Source organism: Manis pentadactyla, chromosome 10, assembly GCF_030020395.1.
Source record: "Manis pentadactyla isolate mManPen7 chromosome 10, mManPen7.hap1, whole genome shotgun sequence".
In the NCBI taxonomy this organism is placed as follows: Eukaryota; Metazoa; Chordata; class Mammalia; order Pholidota; family Manidae; genus Manis; species Manis pentadactyla.
In genome coordinates, this window is record NC_080028.1 from 8,538,332 (window position 1) to 8,565,149 (window position 26,818).

Below are 26,818 nucleotides of genomic sequence, written 5' to 3' on the forward strand. Positions count from 1 at the left end.
CAAATGTATAATCCAGTATTAGGCAGTCATAAATACTGAGGTGAAAAATAAAGCAGGGTAAGGGAACAGACAGGGATGAGGTGAGGCTATTTTATAGAAGGTGGGCAGAAGGAAGACTTCTCTGAGGAGGTGACATTTGCATAGAGACCTGAAGGAACCAGGAATCTAGGCATGTGAAGAGTCCCTGGCAGAAGCAACAGCCAGCACATGGCTCTAAGGAGATAAGAGCTTGGTGTGATTGCAGAATAAGGTGGCCACAGTGGCTAGAGTAAAGAGGGTGAGGGGGCCACTGGAAAGACACCAGTCCATGAAGTTAAGAATTGGGAGACAAATCATCCTTCCCTCTCTCCCAAACCAAGCTATGTCAGTTATCCAGGGGAAGGTTGTGTCTAGCTTGTTGTTCCAAAAGGCTGATGTGACCATCAGTAGGCTTCTATCATGTGACACTGAGTGGTAACCCAAAACACTGGACTTTTTTGTTTTGCACTGCAAGCTGATCATAAGAAATCCGTAATGATACAGTTTGGAGCAGTTATAAAAAGTTTGGAAGAGAGAAATGATAAAGAAGTGAGATTAGACAAAACAACCTTGAAAAAGATGGCAACTTGAGCAAAGGTTTCAGACACTGTCCATGTCAATCCTTAATGAAATGACTGGAAGTTAGATAATGTTGTTGGCCTCTGTCATCTAAAATATACCCTGAATTTGATCCATTTCTCATTACTCCCACTACTGGAAAATTACATTTGGAAACATTAACACTTTAATTTGTCACACTTGAAACCCAAAATAGACATAGTATTGGATTTTTAGGGACTTTCCAGTTTACTTCTGGAAGAAGGCTTGGGAAGACATGAAATGTTAATATGAGTTGGTCCCAAGATGTGGAGGTGTAAGTGGTTTCCTTCATCATATCTCATGGGAGAGGGTTGAGAGTAATAATAATACCACATATTTGAATGACTATACTTTTTATCTGTGAATTAAACTGAATAGGTGTGCTTATGCTGGTTTTCAGATAGGAAACTTGGGTCCAGACACACCACCTAATTCAGCTTGGAGTTGCACAGATGGTGCAAGACAGCATCATTCTTAGAATCTTGGTCTTAAGACTGGGCTGTGGCACTCTACTAGTGACCTCAAGTTGTGCTGTGTCAAAGAAAATCCAACTACTATCCCTTCTCTTGTCCTACCCCAATTGTGCCCCTCTCAGGTAGCGGACATGAACAGCATTGTGGGTACATAGCTGGTTGCCTACTTGCCCATCCATCATCCAGCCATCCACGCATCTATCCTTCTCTGTATGTCTCTCTCCTCTGTCATATATAATGGTTTATTTTCCCCTCTGCTTTACAGATTTGAATCATAGTGTGCATATTACTTTAAATCTTTAGCCATGTGTCATGGTCATACGTCTAGGTCAATACATCCAGGACTAATTCATTCCTCCTCTTTGTATGCCTATATTTGATTTATTGCAAAGTATATATTGCTTTTAGAAGGAAAGCCCAATAACATATTTAAAGTGGAAAATGTAATGCTATGTATGATAGAATTTTTTACTTCTTAAAGTGTAAGAAAAGGAGAATACTGGCAATTACAGTGAAACTTAGGCTTCCCTCGCATTTGCTACAGCTTTTTCCAGTTCGCTTACGTTTTCATTTTTTCCTAATTTTCTTTAGAATAAAAAGTGATTGTAGCCTTAATAAATATTTTCTTTCATAAGCAAATTCAATGTATTTTTCAGGTTATCATATCCGGCAAAAGTCAAAGCAAGTCATAACATTGCTGATGGATGAACAGTTGCTGCATAAAGAGAGGGAAGCAGCGCATCGGACCAGACAGCGAACCTCCTGCTCCGCGACGCGTCCTCAGGCGTTACCCGGTGCGGGCCACTCACCCGCAGCACGTGCTTCTGCCCACACACCAGGGACCGCTGCCTCGGGGAGGAGTTGTGAGCTTCTTAAAGTTGCAAGGCTCCATCATAAAAGTGCGTATAATGAACATTGCCCTAAAATGCAATAGGTATCATTTAAGAACAACTAAAAAATACAAAACATTAGGTTTTAGTACTAAGTATTAATGCTATATTAATACTACAATTACTGTACTAGACATCATACTGTAGAGAATGTAAAGATGAAGAATAATATGCAGTAGAAAATTTTCTGACTATTTTTTGGATGCAGTTGTCTGTGGTTGAAATGAAATATTTTTGAACTTCTAAGGTATTAAACTAGTGACTACCCTATTTGGCATCATGATTCAGTTTTAAGGTTTTAATTATAACTGGAATATGAAGGAAACTTTTATGAGACTAGGGGTCTGGGTATGTGTGCATTTGTACTGTTTGATTCTACAAATCAAGAAACTGACATATTAAAAAATGTGCCTCAAAATTCTGATACTGCTCTCAAACTCTTCTAGGATAATACTTTGTATTATACAATCCTTTCCTTTGCCTGAAACTTTAAACCTGGACTGTTGAACTTTTTAAAAGAGGGATTTATTTATAATATTATAATAGAAAACAGCAAGAAAATACAATTATCTTTCCTACTAAATTTCCTGAAACATAAAGGAATGTCATTTTGATCTAACTTCTCCAGCACAAACCCTGTTGGTAAGTTGTGTATAAGGAATGAACAGTTTGAGGAAGCGAAAGCATTAATGAAATGTGACATATCTACTGTCCCTTGAAAGGAACTAAACTTTGTGCCATGAGGCAAATAGTAGATGTGACATATAGTGAGAAGCATTTTCAGAGGCCTTTCTCCTGGCTTTATCGTGTAACTCTATGGCGCAATAGCTGAAAGAGCTGTGGGTATTTGATATGAGGAGATATTCCAAATGTCAGTTAAGGGTGGAAATTTAAAAATGTTAATAGTAGTCATACCAACACAAATGAATCCTGCTAAAAATCATTAAAATACTTCTCTGACTCGGTCAAGAGTTCTCAAAAATTCACTCAGTTTGTACTTGTGTGGCCTGGGGAGATAGTGAGACAGTAAAAGAGGTGGCCATTGTAATTATAATAGTAAATACCACCCGATGCTTCCAAAGGAGGTGGGGCTTCTCTCATTAGGGTGCCCATTCTTTTGAAATAATTCTCCAAAAGAGACAGAGACCCATTCTGTATTTTTCTCACGGAAGCCTTAAATTCAACCCTATACTAAAAAAGATTAACAGAGTAACCAATGATGACTCATCCAGAGTTTCTTCACCCCTTTTGCTGCCTCTGTTACCTTTCTTGGTCTTCCTTCTTCCATTTATTTTCTGTCTTCTTTTCCCTTTCATTATAAACATGTATCGAATTATTTATTTGAAATTTAGATATCTTGCAGTAATTTGGAGCTATAGCAGTGAATAAAACAAAATCCCTTTGTCACGGTGCAGATATTCTAGTGACAGAGACCAATATTAAACACACAAAACAAAATAGATATAAAACATTATGTCAGATAGTGTTAAGTCCCAAAGGAAAAAGCAAGCAGGGTCAGGGGACAGAGAGGGACAGGGATGGCTTTGTTTTAAGTTAGGTAGCGAGGGAAGGCTTTCTGGAGGAGGTGGGTACCTAAACAGGGACCTGAATGAAGTCAAGGAGCAGTCTGTGTGTATCTGGGGTGTTACAGGCAGAGGGAACAGGGGTGCAAAAATTCTGAAACTGGTGGAAGCTTGGTATACTAAACTGTAAATTTAGGAAATGAGTTGCTAAATCGCTACTAAAGTAGCTCAACTTGAGCAATTTTTTAGATTTGTACAAGGAAATCTGATTTATTGCTTTATAGTACTCCTTTTTTTAAAGAACTCAAAATGATTTTTCCCAGCTCTATGACACATTTTCTTCACTAGACTGAGCTCTGAATGACTTTGGGGTGTTTTTAAAAAAATCAATCTACCTTCAAATGAAAACATTTTGCTACAAAATTTTTTTTTCATACCACAAACATGCATTGAACACCCACTCAGTATATGCCAGACACTATCCTAGGCCTGGTAAGCAAATTGGGTGTATTTCTGCTTTCATGGAGATTATATCTAGTGATGGGCTTTCAGTCTGCTTTGAAAAAGATGTTCAAAAAGTTTTGATGAACAATGACATCACTGAAGTGAATCTGTAGTAAGAGTACTATTTAAAGGGAATAGTGAATATTTGGAAGTAAAAACTGGAGCAGGTTTGTTAAAAATCTGTTATATTATTTTAAAGTTTCATTTATCATCACTATATGTACTCATGCATACTAGATATATAGACGTGTGTGTTTGTGTTCAAAAAAGAATAATGGATTATGTAAGCTTAGCAATACTAACCATTTCCATGTAGGCATTTGCATCTGAAGGTGTATTTTAAAGGAAGAAAGAAAACTGACAATTTGGTTTGGAGGGAACAATAGGAAAATAAATTGGGGGAGCATTCTTGCTGGGCCAGGAGAAATAGCACGTGAACACATGGAGATAGGTGGATCAGTTAAGAATTAGGCACACCCACAAGTGTCATAATAGAGGCCACAAAAATGGTAATAGTTTAATCATAATAGGAATTTCTCTCTTCTAAAAATAATCCAGAACTAGATATTCTAGGACTGACACGGCTCTCCTTGATGTCAGAGACCCAAGGCTCTGTCTAGTTGCTCCACCAAACTCAGCATGTAACTTCCACATGATGATCCATGATGTCTGCTTGAGTTCCAGCCATCACATCTGCATTCTAGCCAGTAGGAAGGAGAGCTTGAAAATATGAGTGCCCCTTCCCTTTAAAGAAATTTACTGAAGTTGCCTCCTAACATTTTGGCTTACATATTGCTATTTAGCACTTAGTCACATGGACACTCCAGCTGCAAGAGCTGGCTGAGAAATGTAGTCGTTATACTGGACAGCCGTGCACCCATTTGAAAGTTAAACAATCTATTGTGAAAGGAGAGAATAAATACAGGGGACAATATTTGCTACCATAGTGGTAAAGAATACAAACAAGAAATTAATTAATCCTGGGAATACGTGGTTGTCAGACTAAATGAATAGACAATATACATTTGAATGTATAGAAAAATGTGGGCGGACAGTTGAGAGTACTCAGCACAGTTCATAAAGGACATAATGAACAATATTAGAAAATTTCAATTTGATACGCCTAGCAACTAGGAACCATTGTAGGCCTTGGCAAACAGAAGGGATGTTTAGCTTAGTCACAGAACTTAGCTTTCTTATTACTGGAAACAGCTGTTGATGGAAGATAATTCTTACTTCTTTGTGTAGAAATGAAGGAGATCTGAATTGGAGGGAAGCTTTCTAAGAGACAGTTGTTTCAATCCAGGCATCCAGGATCTATTCTAGGTTATTTAAATGAGGGAAAGGTAATGTTAAAGATAGAATATAGAGAGGTAATGGGGTAAGTAATGATGTAGTGGAGAAGAAAGTGAGAATTGAAAATGACTAACGTTTTGAGTTAGAGAAGATGGAAGAAGTGATGGTATCATACCGGTAAATTTAAAGATGTCTCTAAATTATTTAGTTATAATGAAATGTAAAATTGAATGCACTGCTCGAAATTTGATTCCCAGGCTTGAGGATGTAGAGCTAAAACAGCTGTCCCTAGCTTCTTGGGGGTAAATTAATAAGGGAAAAAGGTACTGGGAGAAAGGGTTATACACACATCACTACTGCCATTCCTTTTTTTCTGTTCTTGGATGCTTTCCCCCAATTTTAATTTTGGTAGCTAGCTTGGGTAGTTCTTGTTTAGATGATTTTGTTGTTGGGAAGAAGAGATGAGCTAAAGGATAATTGCCGCTTGATGGCAGGACAGGAAGCGTATCAAGCAGGTATAACTCAGCTGCTCTGAGCCACCGCATCAGAGCTCGTTCCTTTCCTTAGAAGCAATAATTATAAAAACTATCACCAGAGACACTGCTCACAGCCAGACCAGTGAATTATACCTGTTGGTTATCCAATATTCCATAAAGAGCTCTTTAGTGGTGTTATTCTTTGCAGTGGAACTTGACCTATGCTGGAAAAGGATTATTCTGGTCTGTCTTAAATGCATAATGGAAATATTTACCTAAAAACTGTATGTGATTCCTGTTGGACCAAAAGTTAAACTTCAAAGTAGTCATCCTGCTTGTATAAGCAGAAATGCCAATGTTGATGTTATTTCCTACAGTGAACTTTGTACTAGCAGAGATATGGAGTCATACTGCGTTGCCTTATCACATGTAATCTAGATGGTAGGGCTTGTGGTGCAAATGGTAGTTGCTGCGAAAACATTTACACTGATGAATGTCAAGTGGTGAATTTTTTTTTTTCTTCTATGGACAGTTTATTTATATATATATATTTTTTTTTTATTGAAGGGTAGTTGACACACAGTATTACATTACATTAGTTTCAGGTGTACAACACAGTGATTCAACATTTATATGCATGATAATTCTAGGTACCAGCTATCACCATACCAAGTTGTTACAATATCTTGACTATATTCCTTATGCTATACATTACATCCTGGTTACTTATTTATTTTACAATTGGAAGTGTGTACTTTTTTTTTTTGTGAGGGCATCTCTCATATTTATTGATCAAATGGTTGTTAACAACAATAAAATTCTGTATAGGGGAGTCAATGCTCAATGCACAATCATTACTCCACCCCAAGCCTAATTTTCGTCAGTCTCCAATCTTCTGAAGCATAACAAACAAGTTCTTACATGGAGAACAAATTCTTACATAGTGAATAAGTTGCATGATGAACAGTACAAGGGTAGTCATCACAGAAACTTTCGGTTTTGCTCATGCATTATGAACTATAAACAGTCAGTTCAAATATGAATACTCATTTGATTTTTATACTTGATTTATATGTGGATACCACATTTCTCCCTTTATTATTATTATTTTTAATAAAATGCTGAAGTTGTAGGTAGATACAAGATAAAGGTAGAAAACATAGTTTAGTGTTATAAAAGAGCAAATGTAGATGATCAGGTGTGTGCCTGTAGACTATGTGTTAATCCAAGCTAGACAAGGGCAATAAAACATCCACGTATGCAGAAGATTTCTCTCAGAACAGGGGGGGGTGAGGTTCTAAGCCTCACCTCTGTTGATCCCCAATTTCTCACCTGATGACCCCCCTGCGACTGTGCCTGTCTTAGGTTGTTCCTCCCTTGAGGAATCTTACCCGTCTCTGGCTAACCAGTCATCTTCCGGGGCCATACAGGGAGATGTAAAGTTGGTAAGTGAGAGAGAAGCCTTATTGTTTAAAATGGTTAGCTTTTTACTTCTTTGCATATTTATGCCCTGTAGCTTCTATGCCCAGCATTTGTCTTGAGGTATCTTTACCACTTGGAAGAATTATGATACTTGGTAAATTTGATATGAGGCACGAATTCTATTTAAGGGTTGTAATTAGGAAGGAAGAAGAAAAGCTATAGAAGTAGCAGGCGGAAGAAAACATGGGAAGATTGATTATTTCTTTGACATATCTTCTTGTAGAGTAACTTCAGCATGTATAGGTTTTAAACTACTACTTAAATTGCACACACACATTAACATAATAGGAGTATAGTTACATAACCAAAGCATACCTATAATTACCATCCATCTCCAGTGAAACCAAGAAAACCAGTTAGGCACCTTAGGCATTTGTGAAAACTTATCTATGATATGGTGGATATTGTCCAACTGAACTTGAACAGTCTGAGAGAAATCAGACAAATTAAAACAACCCATTCCTGGGGACTGTTCACATCCCATATGTTCTTTTAACAGTAAATAGTCTGTAGTTGTAAGATTTTGGAGTGTTACAATTTGCACTTCTCCTAATTCTTGGTTGAGTTCCAACAGTATAGATCCAGTCAAATTTGTTGTTTTACTGTATGCATAGGCCAGCTTAGATATCTCCTTCTTCATTCCCATGGCAAGTCCAGGAACTGGTGGGATGAGTGCATCTACAGCTGTAGCAGTGCATGGATCTTTGTTGGGGTTTTTTGATGATCATCTTCTGCCATGAGACTTCCAGAGAGTGCTGATGTTGGAAGTTCTTTGTCATATCATATCTTAGTTCATTTTCGGGGTAGCCCAATTAGGCTTTGATCCTCTGTATAAACACAAACAGACCCTTTGCCTACACTTTTATATGCCCTTTATACCCTTGTGTAGAACTCATTGGAGGTTACCACACAGGAACTGCCTTTTTTTTTCTTTTTTTTTTGTTATCACTAATCTACACTTACATGACGAATATTATGTTTACTAGGCTCTCCCCTATACTAGGTCCCCCCTATCAACCCCTTTACAGTCACTGTCCATCAGCATAGCAAAATGTTGTAGAATCACTACTTGCCTTCTCTGTGTTGTACAGCCCTCCCCTTTCTCCCACCCCCTCATGCATGCTAATCATAATACCCCCCTACTTCTCACCCCCCTTATCCCTCCCTACCCACCCATCCTCCCCAGTCCCTTTCCCTTTGGTACCTGTTAGTCCATTCTTGAGTTCTGTGATTCTGCTGCTGTTTTGTTCCTTCAGTTTTTCGTTTGTTCTTATATTCCACAGATGAGTGAAATCATTTGGTATTTCTCTTTCTCTGCTTGGCTTGTTTCACTGAGCATAATACCCTCCAGCTCCATCCATGTTGCTGCAAATGGTAGGATTTGCCCTTTTCTTATGGCTGAGTAGTATTCCATTGTGTATATGTACCACATCTTCTTTATCCATTCATCTATCGATAGACATTTAGGTTGCTTCCAATTCTTGGCTATTGTAAATAGTGCTGCGATAAACATAGGGGTGCACTGATCTTTCTCATACTCGATTGCTGCATTCTTAGGGTAAATTCCTAGGAGTGCAATTCCTGGGTCAAATGGTAAGTCTGTTTTGAGCATTTTGATGTACCTCCATACTGCTTTCCACAATGGTTGAACTAACTTACATTCCCACCAGCAGTGTAGGAGGGTTCCCCTTTCTCCACAGCCTCGCCAACATTTGTTGTTGTTTGTCTTTTGGATGGCAGCCATCCTTACTGGTGTGAGGTGATACCTCATTGTAGTTTTAATTTGCATTTCTCTGATAATTAGCGATGTGGAGCATCTTTTCATGTGTCTGTTGGCCACCTGTATTTCTTTTTTGGAGAACTGTCTGTTCAGTTCCTCTGCCCATTTTTTAATTGGGTTATTTGTTTTTTGTTTGTTGAGGCGTGCGAGCTCTTCATATATTCTGGACGTCAAGCCTTTATCAGATGTGTCATTTTCAAATATATTCTCCCATACTGTAGGGATCCTTTTTGTTCTATTGATGGTGTCTTTTGCTGTACAGAAGCTTTTCAGCTTAATATAGTCCCACTTACTCATTTTTGCTGTTGTTTTCCTTGCCCGGGGAGATATGTTCAAGAAGAGGTCACTCATGTTTATGTCTAAGAGGTTTTTGCCTATGTTTTCTTCCAAGAGTTTAATGGTTTCATGGCTTACATTCAGGTCTTTGATCCATTTTGAGTTTACTTTTGTATATGGGGTTAGACAATGGTCCAGTTTCATTCTCCTACATGTAGCTGTCCAGTTTTGCCAGCACCACCTGTTGAAGAGACTGTCATTTCGCCATTGTATGTCCATGGCTCCTTTATCAAATATTAATTGACCGTATATGTCTGGGTTAATGTCTGGATTCTCTAGTCTGTTCCATTGGTCTGTGGCTCTGCTCTTGTGCCAGTACCAAATTGTCTTGATTACTATGGCTTTATAGTAGAGCTTGAAGTTGGGGAGTGAGATCCCCCCTACTTTATTCTTCTTTCTCAGGATTGCTTTGGCTATTCGGGGTCTTTGGTGTTTCCATATGAATTTTTGAATTATTTGTTCCAGTTCATTGAAGAATGTTGCTGGTAGTTTCATAGGGATTGCATCAAATCTGTATATTGCTTTGGGCAGGATGGCCATTTTGACGATATTAATTCTTCCTAGCCACGAGCATGGGATGCGTTTCCATCTGTTAGTGTCCCCTTTAATTTCTCTTAAGAGTGACTTGTAGTTTTCAGAGTATAAGTCTTTCACTTCTTTGGTTAGGTTTATTCCTAGGTATTTTATCTTTTTTGATGCAATTGTGAATGGAGTTGTTTTCCTGATTTCTCTTTCTGTTGGTTCATTGTTAGTATATAGGAAAGCCACAGATTTCTGTGTGTTGATTTTGCATCCTGCAACTTTGCTGTATTCCGATATCAGTTCTAGTAGTTTTGGGGTGGAGTCTTTAGGGTTTTTTATGTACAGTATCATGTCATCTGCAAATAGTGACAGTTTAACTTCTTCTTTACCAATCTGGATTCCTTGTATTTCTTTGTTTTGTCTGATTGCCGTGGCTAGGACCTCCAGTACTATGTTAAATAACAGTGGAGAGAGCGGGCATCCCTGTCTAGTTCCCGATCTCAGAGGAAATGCTTTCAGCTTCTCGCTGTTCAATATAATGTTGGCTGTGGGTTTATCATAGATGGCCTTTATTATGTTGAGGTACTTGCCCTCTATTCCCATTTTGCTGAGAGTTTTTATCATGAATGGATGTTGAACTTTGTCAAATGCTTTTTCAGCATCTATGGAGATGATCATGTGGTTTTTGTCTTTCTTTTTGTTGATGTGGTAGATGATGTTGATGGACTTTCGAATGTTGTACCATCCTTGCATCCCTGGGATGAATCCCACTTGGTCATGGTGTATGATCCTTTTGATGTATTTTTGAATTCGGTTTGCTAATATTTTGTTGAGTATTTTTGCATCTACGTTCATCAGGGATATTGGTCTGTAGTTTTCTTTTTTGGTGGGGTCTTTGCCTGGTTTTGGTATTAGAGTGATGTTAGCTTCATAGAATGAGTTTGGGAGTATCCCCTCCTCCTCTATTTTTTGGAATACTTTAAGGAGAATGGGTATTATGTCTTCCCTGTATGTCTGATAAAATTCCGAGGTAAATCCATCTGGCCCGGGGGTTTTGTTCTTTGGTAGTTTTTTGATTACCGCTTCAATTTCATTGCTGGTAATTGGTCTGTTTAGATTTTCTGTTTCTTTCTGGGTCAGTCTTGGAAGGTTGTATTTTTCTAGGAAGTTGTCCATTTCTCCTAGGTTTCCCAGCTTGTTAGCATATAGGTTTTCATAGTATTCTCTAATAATTCTTTGTATTTCTGTGGGGTCCGTCGTGATTTTTTCTTTCTCGTTTCTGATACTGTTGATTTGTGTTGACTCTCTTTTCTTCTTAATAAGTCTGGCTAGAGGCTTATCTATTTTGTTTATTTTCTCAAAGAACCAGCTCTTGGTTTCATTGATTTTTGCTATTGTTTTATTCTTCTCAATTTTATTTATTTCTTCTCTGATCTTTATTATGTCCCTCCTTCTGCTGACCTTAGGCCTCATTTGTTCTTCTTTTTCCAATTTCGATAATTGTGACATTAGACCATTCATTTGGGATTGTTCTTCCTTTTTTAAATATGCTTGGATTGCTATATACTTTCCTCTTAAGACTGCTTTTGCTGCATCCCACAGAAGTTGGGGCTTAGTGTTGTTGTTGTCATTTGTTTCCATATATTGCTGGATCTCCATTTTGATTTGGTCATTGATCCATTGATTATTTAGGAGCATGTTGTTAAGCCTCCATGTGTTTGTGAGCCTCTTTGCTTTCTTTGTACAGTTTATTTCTAGTTTTATGCCTTTGTGGTCTGAAAAGTTGGTTGGTAGGATTTCAATCTTTTGGAATTTTCTGAGGCTTTTTGTGGCCTAGTATGTGGTCTATTGTGGAGAATGTTCCATGTGCACTTGAGAAGAATGTATATCCTGTTGCTTTGGATGTAGAGTTCTATAGATGTCTATTAGGTCCATCTGGTCTACTGTGTTGTTCAGTGCTTCCGTGTCCTTACTTATTTTCTGCCTGGTGGATCTCTCCTTTGGGGTGAGTGGTGTGTTGAAGTCTCCTAGAATGAATGCATTGCAGTCTATTTCCCCCTTTAGTTCTGTTAGTATTTGTTTCACATATGTTGGTGCTCCTGTGTTGGGTGCATATATATTTAGAATGGTTATATCCTCTTGTTGGACTGAGCCCTTTATCATTATGTAGTGTCCTTCTTTATCTCTTGTTACTTTCTTTGTTTTGAAGTCTATTTTGTCTGATATTAGTACTGCAACCCCTGCTTTCTTCTCGCTGTTGTTTGCTTGAAATATGTTTTTCCATCCCTTGACTTTTAGTCTGTACATGTCTTTGGGTTTGAGGTGAGTTTCTTGTAAGCAGCATATAGATGGGTCTTGCTTTTTTATCCATTCTGTTACTCTGTGTCTTTTGATTGGTGCATTCAACCCATTAACATTTAGGGTGACTATTGAAAGATATGTACTTATTGCCATTGCAGGCTTTAAATTCGTGGTTACCAAAGGTTCAAGGTTAGCCTCTTTAGTATCTTACTGCCTAACTTAGCTCGCTTATTGAGCTGTTATATACACTGTCTGGAGATGCTTTTCTTCTCTCCCTTCTTATTCCTCCTCCTCGATTCTTCATATGTTGGGTGTTTTGTGCTGTGCTCTTTCTAGGAGTGCTCCCATCTAGAGCAGTATCTGTAAGATGTTCTGTAGAGGTGGTTTGTGGGAAGCAAATTCCCTCAGCTTTTGTTTGTCTGGGAATTGTTTAATCCCACCATCATATTTGAATGATAGTCGTGCTGGATACAGTATCCTTGGTTCAAGGCCCTTCTGTTTCATTGTATTAAATATATCATGCCATTCTCTTCTGGCCTGTAGGGTTTCTGTCGAGAAGTCTGATGTTAGCCTGATGGGTTTTCCTTTATAGGTGACCTTTTTCTCTCTAGCTGCCTTTAAAACTCTTTCCTTGTCCTTGATCTTTGCCATTTTAATTATTATGTGTCTTGGTGTTGTCTTCCTTGGATCCTTTCTGTTGGGGGTTCTGTGTATTTCCGTGGTCTGTTCGATGATTTCCTCCCTCAGTTTGGGGAAGTTTTCAGCAATGATTTCTTCCAAGATACTTTCCATCCCTTTTCCTCTCTCTTCTTCTTCTGGTACCCCTATAATACGGATATTGTTCCTTTTGGATTGGTCACACAGTTCTCTTAATATTGTTTCATTCCTGGAGATCCTTTTGTCTCTCTCTATGTCAGCTTCTATGCGTTCCTGTTCTCTGGTTTCAATTCCATCAATGGCCTCTTGCATCCTATCCATTCTGCTTATAAACCCTTCCAGAGTTTGTTTCATTTCTGTAATCTCCTTTCTGGCATCTGTGATCTCCCTCCGGACTTCATCCCATTTCTCTTGCGTATTTCTCTGCATCTCTGTCAGCATGTTTATGATTCTTATTTTGAATTCTTTGTCAGGAAGACTGTCTCCTTCTCTGGTGTTGTCTCTGTGATCTTTGTCTGCCTGTAGCTTTGCCTTTTCATGGTGATAGGAATAGTCTGCAGAGCTGGAATGAGTGACAGCTGGAAGAACGTCCCTTCTTGTTGGTTTGTGGCCCTCCTCTCCTGGGAGAACAGCGGCCTCTAGTGGCTTGTGCTGCGCAGCTGCGCGCAGACAGGGTTTCTGCTTCCTGCCCGGCTGCTATGGAGTTTATCTCCGCTGTTGCTGTGGGCGTGGCCTGGTTCGGGCCTCTGCTCCAAAATGGTGGAGTCGCGTTGGAGGGGGAGTGGCTGAGAGGCTATTTATCTCCGTAAGGGGCCTCCCTGCTCCCTGCAGCCCAGGGGTTAGGGTGCCCAGAGATCCCCGGATTCCCTACCTCTGGATTAAGTGTCCTGCCCTGCCCCTTTAAGACTTCCAAAAAGCACCCGCCAAAACAAAACAACGACCACAAAAAAAAAAAATTTTTTTAATTAAAAAAAAGTGGCCACTCGTTTTTCTTTATTCCCTGGCGCCAGCCTCACGCATCTGCTCACCGGTCTTGCTGCCCTGTTTCCCTAGTATTGGGGTCCCTATCCCTTTAAGACTTCCAAAAAGCACTCGCCAAAACAAAACAGCAAAAAAAAAAATGGTCGCACGCTTTTCTGGTGTCCTCAGGCGCCAGGCCTCCGGTGCCCGCTCACTGTTCTTGCTGCCCTGTTTCCCTAGTATCCAGGGCCCCCCCCCCGCGCACACACTGTGTCTGCACTCTGGCCCGGATGGCGGGGGCTGGGTGCTCGGCAGCCCTGGGCTCCGTCTCCCTCCCGCTCTGCCTATTCTTCTCCCGCCGGGAGCTGGGTGGGAGGGGCGCTCGGCTCCGGCGGGGCCGGGGCTTGTATCTTACCCCCTTCGCGAGGCGCTGGGTTCTCTCAGGTGCGGATGTGGTCTGGATATTGTCCTGTGTCCTCTGGTCTTTATTCTAGGAAGAGTTGTCTTTGTTATATTTTCATAGATATATGTGGTTTTGGGAGGAGATTTCCGCTGCTCTACTCACGCTGCCCGCCATCTTGGCTCCCCTCCTGGTGAATTTTTTTTTAAGTTTAAAAATAAACATACAAAAAAGAAGATAACAATATCTTATATCCTTACCACCCTAAACTAATTACTATTAACATCTTAGAATATTTGCTTCCAGTCTGCTTATTTTTCTTCTTTCATTTTTGCTTCAGAAAAACCACATTCTTGTAAAAACAATACAGGCTCATTATAAAGAGTCAATCACTTCCAATCCCATCATTCGGAAACAGCCATAGTTAATATCAGATGAACATAAATTCTAGGCACCTTTCTATCCATCTATACATATAGAAATATGGGTAACTACAGAGAAATTATTTTTATAAAAATAGAATTGTACCAAATACTATTTTTTGCTAAAAAAATATTTCAGGTCTAGTTCTCGCAATAAGACTAAGAGCTCCAAGAAACCTATTTATGGCACAGTAACCAAAGACTGGAAACGACACAGTACTTGAGATATTTCTGGCCTCCCCAGAAGTATGGAGGTTTCTGAGGATTGCTCCTTCCAAAAATTAAATTAATTATTTAATTTAATTTAATAGGCAAAATAAGGACAGGACATGTGAGCTGGGATCAGGGTGGCTTGGAGCTGGTGCCTGTGGAACACTACAGGTGACTGTAGGGGTTGAGTCACTTAAGGGAAGTTGTCAGTAAAGAAAATGAATTTGGGGCCCGCCTTGAACATTGGGAAGGAAAGCCTGGGACTACTGTGCTGAACCCAGATGAGCAAGGGGGGCTGTGGTGATTCCAGGTAGTTTCTCTGCTGGAAGAAAGCCTGCTCCAAAGTAAGGTCCATAAGATTCCCACCACTTAAAGTCAGGCAATGAGCTCACAATCCGTATCACCAAACATGGGAGAAAATAATTAGAAAAGAACTTATTTAGTCTCCCTAAAGATGATAGATATTAGAAAGGTCAGATACATGATGTAGAACAGCTATGTATTTAAATATTTAAGTAAATAAAGGGTGCAATCACAGGGTTACCCAATGGGGGAGGTTACACATTTGTGGGGCAGGGAGTATAATGGAAATCTCTGTATCTTCTTCCCAATTTTGTTGTAAGCCTAATTGCTTTAAAAACTAAAATCTTAAAAAAAAAGAAGACACGCATATAAGTACAACCCAACCATTAAACCTGGATTTTTCTTTCTCTAAATTATTCAAATGTCAGTTGTATCTGCCACAGCCTGGCTCTTTGGGCTGAACCAAACTCTTAAAAGTTAAAGCCCTTTTACTTTAAAAAAATTTATTAAGAATTAATGTATGAATTTTAAAAATAGGAAGAGAAATGAGAAATACCATTGAAATAAAAAACTTAATTTAATGAAGTAGAAGATACATCCAAAATAAATGGAAAATATGAAAGTAATGTTAAGATATCTACAGAGGAATGACAATACCATGCCGGTAAACTCTCTTCATCAGCTACAACGGAAGCCAGATGACAATGGTACAATATTTTCAAAGTGCCAAGAGAAGAGAACAGCTTGTAATTCTGTACCTAGGAAAACTGTCATCCAAGGATGAGAGTAAAATATCATTTACAGATGAATACAGAAGCTGAGAATTTATCACTGTGAAATCTACATTGAAGGATATACTTCAAAAAGAAGGAAAATTATTCTAGAAGAATGGTTAGAGATGCAAGAGGGAGTGATTAACAAATAATAAATATGTATATAAAATAAAACTCATTCTGTATGAAATAATGTCTAACTTTTGAAAAAGTTTAAGAAAGGACAAGGTAGCCATGGTATGTAATTTGGGAGTGGGTCAGCAGAATTATAGTGTTCTAAGGCCCTTGTATTTTTTGAGAGAAAGTTAAGGTTATTATTTGAATTTAAATTTCTAAAGGTAAATGTGCATAATATACTTTCAAGGATAATTTCTAAAAGAAGAGAAGTAGAATGCATAAATTTCAAAATAGTGAGAAAAAATACAATGAGAAAGAAAATTAAAAGTTTTGTGAAGGGCAAGAAGGGTAGATAAAATTGGACAAATGGAAATAAAAAAGTAAAATGGTAGAAATAAATCCAAACATATTAATAATCACAATAAATATCAATGGATTAAATTTATCTGTTAAAAGGATTATATTATCAAATTGGGGGAAAAATCTAGATATAAGCTACAAGCATAATTCACATAGAATGAAAGCAAATGCATGGAAAAAGATAAACCAGGTATATACTAACTAAAGAAAACTGGTGTAGCTATGTTAATATCAAAGAATTTAAAGCCAAGAGCAATGTTAAGGACAATGCTAAAAATGTTTAATTCCCTAGGAAGGTATAACATTTCTAAATAAAATAATTTCAACATATACAAAGCAAAAATTGGTAGAACTATAGGAAGAAGTTAAAACATCTGCCATTATAGCAGATGATTTCAAAACATCTCTTGCAATTATTAATAGGTCAAGTAAATAAAACATTTTTTAAAATCTGGATTTTGTAATTGATTATATGTATTAGAAAGTCTCAACATTTCAGAGAAAGTGTGTTACACAGACCACTTTCTCTAGCAAAAATGCAATTAAGTTGAATCTTAAAAATGTAAATTAAAAATTTGAATGTGGTAGTATTCCCTTTAGAATCAGGTAGGAAAAAGGTTCCCATTCTCCTTGCTTCTATTCAGCTCTGTACTGGAGGTCCTAGCAATCACAATAAAACAAGAGAAATTAAAGGCATAAGTATTGAGATGGAAGAAACAAATTTATTTGCAGATGATAGGATTTTCATATAGAAAATTTGAAAAGATCTATAGACATTAGAAATAATAAGAGACATTTAGCAAAATGGCTGGCTGTAAGAGCAAAATATATAAGTCAAGTTATATTTCTATATGTCAACTGCAAACAGTAAACATAATTTTAAAAATACCCTTAATCATAGCAGAAAATCATGATCTTCTTAAGGATAAATCTTAAAAAAATACAAAAGATTTTCATATTTGTTTATTGAAATACTAAAAAATGTAAATATCAATTCTCTACACATTGCATAGATTGAGTGGAAATTTTCTCAGGCTTGGTACTAGTGACAAGCCTGATATTCTTTGTTTTGGGGGCTGCCCTCAGCAATAAGAATGTTTAGCATTATCCCTGGCCTATACCCATTTGATGCTATTAGCACACATCCTCTCCTGTTGTGAGAACCAAAAAGGTCTGCAGACACTGTCAAATTTGAGGACGAAAATTGACCCCAATTGAGAACCACTGATTGGGTACAATTACCATCAATATACAAAAGGATTTTTTTAATTGAATTTGATGGGCTGATTCTAACATTTATGTGAAAGGATTAAAAGGTCAAGAATATTTAAAACATTCCTGAAGAAGAATTAGGTGGAGAGTTTGCCTTTCTATTTAGTAAGACTAAAGCAGCAGTAATCATGACAGTGTGGTCTTGATGCATGGATAGGTAACATGAGCCAATGGAACAAAATAGAGAGCCCAGAAAACAGACCTATGCAATATGTTATCTTAGCATATAACAGGGGTGGCATTTCACATTGGTGGGGAGAGAATGAACTGTTTAATAAATAATACCAGTATTATTATTTATCCATATTGGGAGAAAATGAAATTAGGTTTCTATCTCATGCACAAAAGCAAATTTTAGAGGAATTAAGAACTTCAAGGTTGTGGGGGAAATGGAAGTTCCTTTGACCAGGATCCTCACCTGACCCTAAACTACTTGATGCTGTAATTGGCCTGCTGGGCTAATGCTTCCACATTCCATAGGCAATAAACTATTACTGATTCAGACACTATAAAAAGAGCCCACCAGTGCTCTGGGTCAGGGCAGAGCCAGAGGTGGATTATAGACCTGCAGACTGCTGGATGCAGATGTGGTTCTAGTGCTTGCCCTACTGACATGAGAATAAAGGCTTTTACCCCAAGTAAAACCCTTTTTCCCCAAGGTATAAACCCTTTTACCCCAAGAATGTTCTGTTGTCACTTCTTGGTCTCACCAAATCCATAATGAACTTGCCCAGTGCTGAAACCCTCAGGCAAGACAAAGGTGAAAAGACAAAACTTCAGAATGTTTAGAAAAAAGTATAAGAAAATATCTTTTTTTACATTAGGATATGGAAGGATTTCTTAAACATTCAAAAGAGTGCAAACTTTTTAAAAAAGCATTTATAGAACAAGGATTCAAGATGGCAGCATGAGAGGTGAGACAGAGAATTCCTCTCAAAACCACATGGAGTGTGAAAATATAGTTAATACAACTAGCCTGAAAACACCAACAGGAAAGAAGGCTGTACCAGACTTCATACAGACGTCATGAATAGAGCCAACCTCACGAAACAGGGTAAGGTATGAAAGCCTTGATATGGCGGGACCTGAGCCCTTCCCCCACCCCAGCTCACCAGCAGGAGGAAGAGAAACGGAGTGGGGGTGGGGTGGGGAGTGGAAGCCTAGAACTGCTGAACACCCAGCCCTGGAAGTCTGCTTTGGACCACAGGCCTACATTGTGTGGTGCTCTGGAGGTTGCTGGGGTTGGGGAGCTGGGACAGGCGGAGTGCTCGAAAGACTGAGATTCCTGCCATTTGTGGAGGATGCGGATCCACATCCAGCCACTCTGGGACAAAGGAAAGGCAGCCGGTCTGAGAGGCTTCCTAGCAGCGAGAGGGCTGCCGAAGGGGTGGGGTTTGCACGGAGCTTGCTATGTGGGAGAAGGGATAGGTGGACAAGGTTGTCTGGGGGCACTCTGCACAGCAGGTTGGGAACTTTGAGGAGCTTCAGGTGCTCCATCCCCCTGGCTGGCTACTCAGCTCCGAGGACCCCCACTGTGACATGGAACCTGCTGCACCTTCCCCCTGGCCTATTGGCACCTGCTTGAAAACCGGCAGTCACTGTGCTGGTGTCAGGCCAGCCAGAGGGAGGCCCAGCCTACAGCAGCTAGAGATGCCAAGCACAGAGGCTTACACCCGTGTGCTCAGCCTTCTGGCTCTGATACTGGAGACAGGCACTGCAGATGGGAATCAGGAAACAGCTCTTTCCTGCCCACAGGCACCAGCGCCGCTCCCCTACATCCACCAACCTCACTCTAGGGGCTGAGCAGCTCCAGAAACTAGAGCCTCTGGGCACTAGAGGGCACCCCATAGAATTATGAAATGTCAAAAGAACATGGTTCAGACCAAAATATCACAAACCCCAGAAAAAGGGCCAAATGAAACTGAACTCACCAATCTTCCTGAAAGAGAGTTTAAAATAAAAATCATAAACATGCTCATAGAGGTACAGAAAAATATTAAAAAACTCAGGGATGAATTAAAGATGGAGATTCAATCATTAAGAAATTCCATATCTAAAATGAAACATACAATGGAGGGATTTAAAAGCAGGTAGGATGTAATAGAAGAGACAGTAAACAGGATAGAAATTAGAGAAGAGTAATACAAAGAAGCTGAGGCACAGAGAGAAAAAAGGATCGCTAAGAATGAAAGAATATTGAGAGAAATGTGTGACCAATCCAAATGGAACAATATCCACATTATAGGGGTACCAGAAGAAGAAGAGAGAGAGAAAGGGATAGAAAGTGTTATTGAGGAGGTAATTGCTGACAACTTCCCCAATTTGGGGAAGGAGATAGTCTCTCAAGCCATGGAGGTGCACAGATCTCCCAACATAAGGGACCCATGGGAGACAACATCAAGACACATAATAATTAAAATGGCAAAGATCAAGGATAAAAACAGACTTTTAAAAGCAGCTAGAGAGAGAAAAAAGATCACATACAAAGGAAAACTCATCAGGCTATCATCAGATTTCTCAACAAACCTTACAGGCCAGAAGGGAGTGGAGAGATAGAGTTAATGCAATGAAGCAGAAGGGCTTTGAACCAAGAATACTCTACATGGTAAGGTATTCATTTAAATTTGAAGGAGGGATTAAACACTTTTCAGATAAGCAAAAGCTGAGAGAATTTACCTCCCACAAACCACCTCTACAATGCATTTTGGAGGGACTGCTATAGATGGAAGTATTCCTAAAGCTAAATAGATGTCTCCAGGGGAAATAAAACCACAGCAAAGTAGAACACTTAATTACTAAGCAGATGCAAAATCAAATTAACTACCCTCCAAGTCAATCAAGGGATAGACAAAGAGTACAGAATATGATACCTAACATATAAGGAATGGAGGAGGAAGAAAAAGGAGGGAAAAAAAAGAACCTTTAGGTTGTGTTTGTAATAGCATACAAAGTAAGTTAAATTAGACTGTTAGATAGTAAGGGAATTATCCTTGAACCTTTGGTAACCACGAATCTAAAGGCTGCAATGGTAATAATTACATACCTATCGATAATCACCCTAAATGTAAATGGTCTGAATGCACCAATTTAAAGACACAGAGTCAATGAATGGATAAAGAAACAAGACCCATCTATATGCTGCCTATAAGAGACTCACTTCAAACCCAAAGACATACACAGACTAAAAGTGAAGGGATGGAAAAAGATATTTCATGCAACCAATAGGGAGAAAAAAGAAGGAGTTGCAGTACTTGTATCAGACAAAATAGACTTCAAAACAAAGAAAGTCACAAGAGACAAAGAAGGACATTACATAATGATAAAGGGGTCAGTCCAACAAGAGGATACAACTATTATAAGTATCTATGCACCCAACACAGGATCACCTACATATGTGAAACAAATACTAACAGAATTAAAGGGGGAAATAGAATGCAATGCATACATTTTAGGACACTTCAACACTCCACTCACTCCAAAGGACAGATCAACCAGACAGAAAATGAGTAAAGAGACAGAGGCACTGAACAACGTATCAGAACAGATTGACCTAACAGACATCTACAGAACACTCCATCCAAAAGCAACAGGATACACGTTCTTCTCAAGTGCACATGGAACATTTTCAAGAATAGATCATATACTAGGCCACAAAAGGAGCCCCAGTAAATTCAAAAAGATTGAAATTATACCAGCCAGCTTCTCAGATCAAAAAGGTATGAAACTAGAAATAAATTACACAAAGAAAATGAAAAAGCCCACACACACATGGAGGTTTAATAACATGCTCCTAAATAATCAATGGATCAATGACCAAATAAAAACAGAGATCAAGCAATATATGGAGACAAATGACAACAATAATTCAGCACTGCAAAATCTGTGGGATGCAGCAAAGGCTGTGCTAAGAGGGAAGTATATTTCAATACAAGCCCACCTCAGGAAAGAAGAACAATCCCATATAAGCAGTCTAAACTCACAATTAATGAAACTAGAAAAGGAAGAAGAAATGAGGCCCAAAGTCAGTAGAAGGAGGGACATAATAAAGATTAGAGAAGAAATAAATAAAATTGAGAAGAAGAAAACAATAGAAAGAATCAATGAAAGCAAGAGTTGATTCTTTGAGAAAATAAGCAAAATAGATAAACCCCTAGCCAGACTTATCAAGAAAAAAAGAGAGTCTACACACATAAACAGAATCAGAAATGAGAAAGGAAAAATCACTACGGACACCACAGAAATACAAAGAATTATTAGAGAATACTATGAAAAATTATATGCTAACAAACTGGATAACCTAGAAGAAATGAAAAACTTTCTAGAAAAATACAACCTTCCAAGGCTGACCCAGGAAGAAACAGAAAATCTGAATAGACCAATTACCAGAGAGGAAATTGAATTGGTAATCAAAAAACTACCTAAGAACAAAAGTCCTGGACTAGATGGTTTCACTGCTGAATTTTATCAAACATTTAGTGAAGACCTAATACCCATCCTCCTTAAAGTTTTCCAAAAAGTAGAAGAGGAGGGAATACTCCCAAACTCATTCTACAAGGCCAACATTACTCTAATACCAAAACCAGGCAAAGACACCACAAAAAAAGAAAATTACAGACCAATATCCCTGTGAACATAGATGCAAAAATACTCAACAAAGTATTAGCAAACCGAATTCAAAAATATGCCAAAAAGATCATCCATCATGATCGAGTAGGATTTATTCCAGGGATGCAAGGATGGTACGACTTCTGAAAATCCATCAACATCATCCATCACATCAACAAAAATAAGGACAAAAACCATATGATCATCTCCATAGATGCTGAAAAAGCATTCGACAAAATTCAACATCCATTCATGATAAAAACTCTCAACAAAATGGATATAGAGGGCAAGTACCTCAACATAATAAAGGCCACACATGACAAACCCACAGGCAACATCATACTTAACAGCAAGAAGCTGACAAGCTTTTCCTTTAAGATTGGGAACAAGACAAGGATGTCCACTCTCCCCACTCTTATTCAACATAGTTCTGGAGATCCTAGCCACTGCAATCAGACAACACAAAGAAATAAAAGGCATCTAGATTGGTAAGGAAGAAGTCAAACGTCCCTGTTTGCAGATGACATGATATTGTACATAAGAAACCCTAAAGAATCCACTCCAAAACTACTAGAACTAATATCTGAATTCACAAAAGTTGCAGGATACAAAATTAATACACAGAAATCTGTTGCATTCCTATACACTAACGATGAATGAGCAGAAAGAGAAATCAGGAAAACAATTCCATTCACAATTGCATCAAAAAGAATAAAATACATAGGAATAAACCTAACCAAGGAAGTGAAAGACCTATATTCTGAAAACTACAAGACACTCACTCATGAGAGAAATGAAAGAAGATACCAATAAATGGAAACATATCCTGTGCTCATGGATAGGAAGAATTAATATTGTCAAAATGGCCATCTTGCCTAAAGCAATCTAAATATTCAGTGCAATCCCTATCAAAATATCAACAGCATCCTTCAAGGAACTAGAGCAAATAGTTTTAAAATTTATATGGAACCACAAAAACCCCAAATAGCCAAAGCAATCCTGAGAAGGAAGAATAAAGTGGGGGGAATTACACTCCCTGACTTCAAGCTCTACTACAAAGCCACAGTAATCAAGACAATTTGGTACTGGCACAAGAACAGAACCACAGACCAGTGGAACAGAATAGAGTCCAGATATTAACCCAAACATATATGGTCAATTAATATATGATAAAGGAACCGTGGATATACAATGGGGAAATGACAGCCTCTTCAACAGCTAGTGTTGGCAAACTGGACAGCTACATGTAAGAAAATGAAACTGGATTATTGTCTAACCCTGTATACACAAAAGTAAACTCAAAATGGATCAAAGACCTGAATGTAAGTCATGAATCCATAAAACTCTTAGAAAAAAACATAGGCAAAACTCTCTTGGACATAAACATGAGCAACTTCTTCATGAACATATCTCCCCGGGCAAGGGAAACAAAAGCAAAAATGAACAAGTGGGACTATATCAAGCTGAAAACTTTCTGTACAGCAAAGGATATCATCAATAGAATAAAAAGACATCCTACAGCATGGGAGACTATATTCATAAATGACATATCTGATACAGGATTGAAATCCAAAATATATAAAGAGCTCACACCTCAACAAACAGAAAGCAAATAATCCAATTTAAAAATGGACACAGGATCTGAACAGACACTTCTCCAAAGAAGAAATTCAGATGGCCAACAGACACATGAAAAGATGCTCCACATCGCTAGTCATCAGAGAAATGCAAATTAAAACCACAATGAGATATCACCTCACACCAGTAAGGATGGCCAACATCCAAGAGACAAACAACAACAAATGTTTGTGAGGATGTGGAGAAAGGGGAACCCTCCTACACTGCTGGTGGGAATGTAAATTAGTTCACCCATGTGGAAAGCAGTATGGAAGTTCCTCAAAAAACTCAAAATGAATATACCATTTGAGCCAGGAATTCCACTTCTAGGAATTTACCCTAAGAATGCAGCAGCCCAGTTTGAAAAAGACAGATACACCCCTATGTTTATCGCAGCACTATTTACAATAGCCAAGATATGGAAGCAACCTAAGTGTCCATCAGTAGATGAATGGATAAAGAAGATGTGGTACATATACACAATGGAATATTATTCAGCCATAAGAAGAAAACAAATCCTACCATTTGCAACAACATGGATGGAACTAGAGGGTATTATGCTCAGTGAAATAAGCCAGGCGGAGAAAGACAAGTATCAAATGATTTCACTCATCTGCGGAGTATAAGAACAAAGCAAAAACTGAAGGAACAAAAGAGCAGCAGACTCACAGAACCCAAGAAGGGACTAACAGTTACCAAAGGGAAAGGGATTGGGGAGGGTGGGTGGGAAGGGAGGGATAGGAGGGGAAAAAGGGGGATCACCATTAGCATGTATAATGAGAGTGGGGCACGGGAAAGGCAGTACAACACAGAGAAGACAAGTGCTGATTCTACAGCATCTTACTACACTGATGGACAGTGACTGTAATGGGGTGTGGGGGGGGACTTGATAATAGGGGGAGTCTAGTAACCATAATATTGTTCATGTAATTGTACATTAATGATAGCAAAATAAAAAATAAAAAAATAAAGCATTTATAAATTGACTATTATGGTAGGCAGAGTTTTGAGAATAAGCCCCAATGACCCTCGTCTTTATATCATCCACTCCCCTTTGAGCATGGGTATAACCTGTGAATATAATGAATTAACACTCCCATGATTGTGTTACATTATACATCAAAAAGGGAGTATCCAGGTGGACTTAATCTAAGCACAGGAGCCCTTTAAAAGAAGTTTTCTCCAGCTGGTGGAAGAAGAGAATTTCAGAGAGATTCCAAGTGTGTAAAGGATTTGACACACCATTACTGGCTTGAAGATGGAATGATAAGGAATGCAGGTGGCTTCTAGAAGCTGAGTGTGACTTCTGGTTACCAGCAAGTAGGGAAATGGGACCTGAGTCCTAGAACCACAAGGAACTGACTTCTGCCAACATTGTGATTGTGGAAGGAGATTGTTCCCCCAAGTCTCCAGTCTGGCTTATACCTTGATTTAGCTTTGTGAGACCTGAAGCAGAGAACACAATCAAGCCTGCCTGGATTTCTGACCTATAAAACGGTGACATAATAAATGGGTGTTGTTTTAAGCCACTGTTTGTTGTAAATTTCAGCAGTAATAGAAAGTGAATAAAACAATATTAAATTTAAGAACTTTCTCTTCATCAAAAAAAAAAACATATAAAAAATGACAAAGACAGTCACAAACTAGGAGAAAAATTTCCAACACATGTAACTGACAAAGGATTAGTCTCCCATATATGTAAAGAATTCCTATAAGTCAGTAAGAAGAGGACAGCCCAACTGAAAAACAGGAAGGAGATATGGAAAGCATTTCGTCAAAAAGAGGAAGAGCTATATAAGGCCAAGAAACATTTTTTTTAACATGCTCAACCTTGTACTGCTATGTAGTAGCAATAAGTATGAAATATATGAAAATACATAACTTCAAAAACCATCTAAATGCCATACTGTGAGGAATTTCCCTGTTTTCCTAGAGCTACATTTTCTTCTACGTTTGGAATCCTTTTCTTTGTGTGTGTGTGTCATCATCCGTTCTTCCTCTCTTTTTCTTGCTTCTCCCTCCTTTCCTCTTTCTCTTCTCGTTTCGTTTTTTTCTACTGGAATGTGTATGCTTAGCTGCCAGGCCATTTCTTTACATCTTGCTGATGCTCAGGCAGCTCTGAGCAGGCCTCTTATTTTGAAGGCTGTAAAGAGTAATGGTTAAGCTCAGGTTCTGGTGCCTTACTGCCTGGATTTGAATCCTGATTCAAATGGAATAGATTGTGTGACCTTGGACATGTTACTTAAAACTTTGTGCTGCAATTTTCTTTTGTGTAAAATGGGGATAATAGATATAGATTTGTTGTAAGAAGTAAATGGGTTAATACAAGTATAGCACAATACACTTTGACAGTTATTTGCTCAGATATTCTTATTGCTTTCTTGACTCTTGCCAGTATATCTGAGACCAGTTTGTTTTCTCCACTAAGTTGCTCTTTGTGGGCTATTTCTTATTTTATTCACTTTTCTACAGCAAGATGGAATGGGAACCCTCATTAGGCTGTATGCAATTTTGTTTAGAGTACCTGGACTCTCCTCTATATTCTGAGACTTTTGTGCAAGATCCTGCTCATTCTGTCTGCTTGGGACATGTGTCCTGTTCCCACAGGGTGGAGAGATACCCTCTAGCTTTAGATCATTTACCCAATACAGTGTGAAGCCGCGGTTTTCACTTCCACTGAAGTGCCGGCATGTCTATTTACTTCGTTATACCTGGCCTTTTTACCTATTTCTACCACTTTACCTATTTCTATGTCTTCTCACTTGTAAGGAGGGAAAAAAGCATTGTCCACTCAGTTCCCTTTTTCCCAGGCATGTGGATAATCTGAAATGAAGATTTCTTACATATGATAAGAAATCTCAGAAACTTTCAACTCATCAGTGTCATCTTTGGGGTAGAGGGAATGTCCTAGATCATTTCCT

The 26,818-nt window shown here is 38.5% G+C and overlaps 1 protein-coding gene across 1 annotated transcript in view; it reads left to right on the forward strand.

Moving 5' to 3' along the window:
• Nucleotides 1-26,818, forward strand: part of ENTHD1 (ENTH domain containing 1) — a 105,181-nt gene that overhangs the window by 14,066 nt on the left and 64,297 nt on the right. Inside the window, exon 2 of the mRNA XM_057486346.1 lies at nt 1,748-1,990. Coding sequence (XP_057342329.1) covers nt 1,748-1,990 — 243 coding nt within the window. The remainder of the gene's footprint in view (nt 1-1,747; nt 1,991-26,818) is intronic.